Source organism: Ruditapes philippinarum, unplaced genomic scaffold (assembly GCF_026571515.1).
Source record: "Ruditapes philippinarum isolate M1 unplaced genomic scaffold, ASM2657151v2 ctg8530_1_1_1_1, whole genome shotgun sequence".
NCBI classification, from domain to species: Eukaryota; Metazoa; Mollusca; class Bivalvia; order Venerida; family Veneridae; genus Ruditapes; species Ruditapes philippinarum.
This window is the reverse complement of record NW_026861994.1, coordinates 18,469-25,220: the sequence shown is the minus strand read 5'-3', so window position 1 is coordinate 25,220 and position 6,752 is coordinate 18,469. Positions and strand designations below refer to the sequence as shown.

The 6,752-nt window shown below is 32.4% G+C and overlaps 1 protein-coding gene across 1 annotated transcript; it reads left to right on the top strand.

The window, feature by feature from the left end:
* Nucleotides 1-593: 593 nt before the first annotated feature.
* Nucleotides 594-5,169, top strand: LOC132717564 (uncharacterized). The gene is made up of 6 exons (XM_060701056.1): nucleotides 594-650; nucleotides 1,206-1,358; nucleotides 2,861-2,945; nucleotides 3,219-3,293; nucleotides 3,602-4,039; nucleotides 5,019-5,169. The coding sequence occupies exons 1-6, from the start codon at nucleotides 632-634 to the stop codon at nucleotides 5,092-5,094; spliced, it is 846 nt and encodes a 281-aa protein (XP_060557039.1). The 5' UTR covers nucleotides 594-631; the 3' UTR covers nucleotides 5,095-5,169.
* The last annotated feature ends 1,583 nt before the right edge of the window (nucleotides 5,170-6,752 follow it).

The window sequence follows — 6,752 nt, the reverse complement described above, 5'->3', positions numbered from 1 at the left end:
CAAAGTTTCCAAATGGTAATGTATTTTTTCAGTGTACTAGAGTTATCAGTGTGTGCATTAATATTTTCACGGAAAAGTTAATGTTCTCTAAGATATTTATTTTAATAATGTAAAACATTCAACAGATGCATATACATCAATTATCGCTTATTTTCAGTCCGCCTTTTTGTTATAGTTGCAGCCATAGTGTTAACCAATGGTAAAGTTTTGCACAAAGTAGAAAACAAAGGTATCTAATTTAAACTTGTTTTAACGACAGTTATAGCAAAAGGATAAACAATATTTCAATGGTGATACTATATTATAAAAAATAAAATAATGAAGTAACAATGAAACAATACTGTCAAAGAGAAAATCTCTCTCTTTAAAATTTTCATTGATTCACAAATTACTCGACATACGAGAAAAACACAAGTGATTCAGTAATTTTACCAACTTAAATTTACCAAAGTATAAAACTTTAAAATCTCTTATTTGTTCGACAGACTAGCAGAAACAAATTTCAAACAAACATTCACTTGGGTTTCATAAATTTCCACAATTTTCAGTACCAAAATAAAACATTTACAGCATTTATCGTTTGTTTCCAGGGCATCAGTTGGAAGCAAATATTGTTAAACGTTTTATTCTGATGGACAAGTTTCCGGATGGTAAGCGAATACTTATACATCTTGTGTAATATGTCTCAGAATATGCAGTGAAAAAAACGAAACGGACCGCAACACTGAACAGCAACATTTAGACACACAGGATAACAGTTATACCCACCATAAGAAAACGGGGCGAATGTCGGGGAGGGGACATAGGGTGGGGCGGGGGGAGACTGAGCGAATTTATCAATAATTGCAATTAACAAACTTATGAGCCTTGAAATGCGCCGTTAAAATGAGACGTTAATAATATTAGCAAAGAGAAGAAAAATAAATATCATTTATGTGTCCTAAACTGATGGAATACTTACCGATACACATGACAGGATGTATTAGCAAAACTTTTAATTCAAGCAAATTAGAAATAAAAGTTATCGCATATAACTCTTGTATATATAGAATATATCATATGAATTGGTATGTTTCTCAGACTGATTGTGTGAAATTGTATTCCTCATGAGCCCATACTTTTGCAAAATCCCTTTCTATTACAATTTATTACTTTAAGTACATAAAGTACTTTGATTATATAATTGTTGTATCTGGTTTAATTAGAATGGACATCGTGGCGGCAGCAGGTGGCATGTCTAACAACATGTGTGCAAGGTTTCGAGAGACAGACCATAGACTGCTGTACAACTGGTGACAACAAGATTTGCTTTGATCTTCCATGGAATTCTCTCAACGAATCTGTTGGAAAATGTGCTGGTATGTAAAACAAGTAATCAGGCTTTTTCTTATGGCGTTATGTATACATTGTACATGTGTATGCTGCTCAGCTTACAACCATAAGCTACGGTGACCAAAAGTCTTAGTGAAAGGGAAACAATAATACTTTTACATGCGTTTTTACATAGCTAGCTAGGAAAAATAAATAAAGTGAATACATGTACTTCATTAAGCTTAAAGGAGTTTTTTTAAAGTTATGCTGAAAAATAATCTTCGGAATATTGTTTTTGATATCATTTCATGTTAAAAAATAGAATTGTACTGTTGACCGTGATAAATCGGCGTCATTTCTTATGATCGGAATCTGTTGATAATTCTTTTTCAAAACTATCAGTAAAATAAAGAAAATACCATTTTCATAAGTATGAGTGTAGATTTTCAAGGAGCTCCACTAAGGTCAAAACGCCTTAAATAATACTATTGAAATCTTTATATAGATCAAGCGAAGTACTTAAAATGGATAAGTCTACAGAAGACTAATAAAAAAGAGAGAAATATTCCAAAACTAAATTGAAAATCGTTTTTTTGTGCAATAATTAGCCCAATTTTAGCAAAATGCGTTGCAAAGCTTTTTAATTTGGGTGAAATTTTGCACAATAATAGTGAGACAAAAATGAAAAAAAAAGATGAGAGAATGATCTGAAATCGAGCTCGTTCAGACCAATATCAGATGGTTCACAAATCTCTGTAGAAATATTTCCAGTCCGGTCGTGTCAAGAAGTCTAAGTGTCCTCAATACCTATAACAAGTAAAATGGTTTCCTGCGGGGGAACATTTTTAATGATATAAAGATAGTTCCTTCAACTATTTTCAACATTGTTTGGGGGATAAATAAACGTTTGTATCAGGAATATAGTTGACAATAATCGATCAATATAGAAGAAGGTCTTTAGAAACTGGTGACCGTTGAAGACCGGAGAAGGTCGTACATAAAACAATTATTTCTTTTTAAGAAAATTATTAAATAGGCCTACCATTTTATGAATAATTCCGAGCAAAAAAAGTAAACACACAAGTTTACGCAGAAAATATCTCTATTTATTATGGCAGATGTCACTATACGTAAATTAATCTTGTAGATTTTCAGTATAAACAATTTATTGTTTGTAAAATGTGAGATAGATATTAAAGAATCATTGATAATTTTCAAACACATCATTCAAGTTTTTCCACCTTAAACGGTAAAATAATTATAGAAAATTAGAAATATCACGTAATAGTTTTTTGTTCTTAATTAGGTGTAATTCGGACTACATTCCCTAGAGGTAAATCCGTAACGTACCGGCAAACGGTATTTAGCTGGGTTTTAGAAAAGGTCAATTAACCAATCATATACGGTTTACAGATCACGTGCTCCTCCATGTACCGAAAACAGGTCACGTGCTCCTCCATGCCTCAAAAGTTAAACGCGTACCAATACCCTGCGGTCTCCAGACCGCAGGGAATAAGTGTTTTAGAAAGTGTTAACACATATCTTTTAGGGTTTTGCGAAAGAAGAGATGCTATATTATGCAGACAGCCGCTGTCACTAATATGTGGATCAGATGGCAGCCTTTATCCCAACAGGTAGGACATTCCTCATTCCAGCGTATCGTCTTTGGTTTACGTCTCAGTAAGAATAATCTTAATAGTATAGATGCATATAATATAATGTTTATATTAAGAGCACTTAGAAAAATAAATAATAAAAGATCTTCGACTAAATCAGTGGTGGGATTACAGGGCTCTGCTTTCTAAAACTGCCGCTTTTTGTATCTGAGCGTGTCTTTGTCATAGTTGAACTATACTTGTAACATTTATACACGGTGAATGAAGACAATATTTTTTTTATGGTTTTAGCTGCGAGTGGACGAAAATGCGTTGCGTGGACAGGTCATTGATACAAAAAGATATTCAATTTTGCCAGACGTTAAGGTAACACTGTTCTTCATTCTAATTCCGTCGATGCATATACATGATGTATATGTTTTGCCTTTGTGTTAAGTTTTTCGATCTGACAGTGCGATAGTCGTCCAGCTTAATAAGTAGAAATCGTAGCTCTAGAATAACTAAAGAATCATTTAGTAAAAGAAAGAATTGGCATGGAACAAATATATTCTACAAATGTAAAATGTAGTGGTCATTAATGATTTAAAAATGTTACAACAGAATAAAAAATACACATTACATGCAACGTTTATTTTTATGACGATTATAATATATATCTGTCTTTTTCATCAAAGAACTAAATCACATATGGAACAGAATAATACTAACGTTGTTTCACTATCATCTACGGAATCATTACCATTGTCGTTCCCTACATCAGCACTAGCGTCAACGAATATTTCATCTGTAGCACTAGAAATCACAACAACGACATCACCACAACCGCCAACATTAACAACAAGAAGAACGCCACAAACTACCTCCAAAGATTCATCGACAAAAGTAATTACACCAAAAACAACGATAAGCACACCAGTAACATCTACAGACATGTCAACAACTCTCATTTCAACACAATCTGCTTTAAGCTCTTTAAGCTCGATTGTTACATCGTTAGCTGTTTCTTCATCCGTTCCAACAACACCATCGTACTGTCAAAACAGGCACTCTATTTCCTGCGGGTTTACGTTCAATGTTGTGTGTGGATCTGATAGGCAGTTATATGCTAATTTGTGAGTATATTATTTTACTTCCTTGTAAAATTGCGTTCTACGAGCCACATTTCTATTGATTTATTACCATTCTCGTCAACCATACTAGCAAAATTAGTCTTAACGCATATTACTTGTGAAACAGGGATTCCGCCAGGAATTTTGAATTATTCTTTTATGTGAGGAAGCTAGCAAGGTAGCTTACATAGCGTTTGTGGTTCTACTTAAGTGTTTGAAATAAAGCATAGAGGGGCACCTGAAGCCTTCTTCGACCAGTAAAGCAGGAAAGTCGTCATATGATCTTTACAGTGTTAGCACGACATAAAACAAAGCAAAAAATAAAAAAAAGTTTATATTTTGAACGCCTTTGAACACATCTTTGATAATAAAATGTTCAGTCGACATTTTCGTATTACATCAATTCCAAGCAGAACGTCTTTAAGTTTGAGTTTCCTTTCATTAAAACTTGATATTTGATCAAACTGAAATACTTGTATACAAATAGAGATAAAAATCGTCGATAAGTATGTCACATTTTCCATAATACTTTCAAAGTTTCACCTGCAGTTAATATATTTATATATTTCATGAACTGAATATGTATTTAAAAGTTTAATGCTTTAAGAAATAGTTTTAGTGCTTCCTTAATTTCTGAAACTTACAAAAAATACCATATGACGTTTATCAATTAATTGCAAGTAATACTTTATCAAAAATGTGTTAAAATCGGCGAACAAAAAAACAAACAAACAAAATAATGAGATACAACTGTTATATTTTGATATGATTCTAGAGTATAGTTTACTATTTGCGACTACATTCGAATCTGTAAGATGAGGGTCATGCAGCCCACATTTTTGTCTTATAATAAAGATAACAGGTCTTTGTATAAAAAAATATTTAGACATTTGAATTATTTAAAATAACATTTGCCATGTAATTTGTATATAACAAACTCTGAATAAATTTTCCTGAATTTAATAATTGAAATTTCTTTAAGATGTATGCTTGCATTGGGACGATGTGACGATCCGTCCCTGACACAGAAGGACAGACAATACTGCTCTAGTGGTTGATGGATTTTTTTATTTTTTATTTCTAATATTTATTAATTTTTCGCATTTGGAATTCATGAATACGTTTTTGTGCGGCAATATTCATTAAAACATACGCAAAGACGATTGCTATTATTTGGTTTCTATTTGAAAATGTGACACATATCTTAATCATAAACCCAGTTTAAAATTGATGCCAGTATACAATTACCAAGTTATCGCGATATATATATTTAAAAGTGTAATTATAAATAAAAAACATCAGTAAAACGACGACGTAATAAAAACAAGAACAGCAAAACATTAATTTTTATTCATGTTGGTTTAAAACGAAAAGTCAAGAATACTAATCACCATGGAAAGCTGGCCAATTGGAAAGAACTAATATCAAAAGTGATACTGTCAATCCATAAGACGACTCATTTGAGTTATGTCTCGGACAAAGATTACAAATAAAGCCGTATTTACAACCCTGTCATGGAACGTATAAACTATCTATAAATAATCATATACATGTAGAAGAAAACGTCAACGTCGAGACGGACCACCATCATAAATCAAAAGATATTCAAGTATAAAATGACATCCAATTAAGGAGAAAAGGAAAACTTCGATCTTTATAAATATTTATTTTCTTCTTTTCAAGTCGAGGCAGTGATTAATTGAAAAATGTTATCCAGTATGATAAATAGCTTTTATCTCTGAACACCAAATGGTCTTTCGTCTAGGGCATATGAGGTTATTCCCTATAAAACATTCAAGTTAGTTCAGCGAATCAATTTATGTTTGGTTGTTAAACATACATCTAGACTACTAGTATTGCATACAATACTTTATGAAATCTGGTCGTCCATGGCCGAGAGAGGTTAATGTCGATTTCAAAACACTTGCCCCATACCATTGGGTTCGAATCGCTGTTTAATTCTTTCTAATGAGGAAGCTATCCAACATCGTAGCGTCTTATGAGATGCCCGTTTAGGAAAGCAGGAGCACATGGGGTCTTCCTCCGCCAGTAAAGCTAGTAAACGTCTTTGCTTTGAGAGAACGTGCAAATATGTTTATTTTGACTTTTCACAATCTGGTAACTTTCGGTTTATCATTACCCCTCATGAACAGACAGTATCAAACCGAGTCTGCAATTTTTATGTAATTTTATTGTTTTAGGCCTCCGAGGGATCACCATTTTCCCAGATTTTTGCTTATTGTGTTCGTTATATTTTGCTAGACAATTAAATTAATTGACTGTGATTGGAAAATTTTTAAGTTGTTAGCAAGTGTGTGTGTCAAACTTCAGTAACAATAAACAGTGAGATAACTATAAAAAGACACCTTTTCCATTGGGCAGTAACGTTCTATCTGATTAAGAATTATATGTTTTTAAAAAAATGAGATGAAAACGTTAAAAATGGATTAAACTGTCATATATTTTTATTTCTAAATATTCCCAATGATCAAAGGTTCTCCGAGAATTCAAAAGCACAACAATTGTTTCCTTCCCAAAGATATACGAGCATATAAACACGTATTGTCTCTTTCACATGATGTTTAGATGATGACAACGTTCAGCAATAAAATTAACCATTTACGAGACTATTACCATATTAATTCATTATCCGCTTTTTATAGGGACATTTTGGTGTGATGAAATGCTTTGAATAGAAATATTGCATTCAATAAAT

Bases quoted from the DNA above. Each gene is read 5' to 3' on its own strand.
- LOC132717564 (XM_060701056.1), top strand. The intron at 3,294-3,601 runs GTAACACTGTTC...TTTTCATCAAAG, and splicing joins CAATTTTGCCAGACGTTAAG to AACTAAATCACATATGGAAC. The intron at 4,040-5,018 runs GTGAGTATATTA...AATTTCTTTAAG, and splicing joins AGGCAGTTATATGCTAATTT to ATGTATGCTTGCATTGGGAC.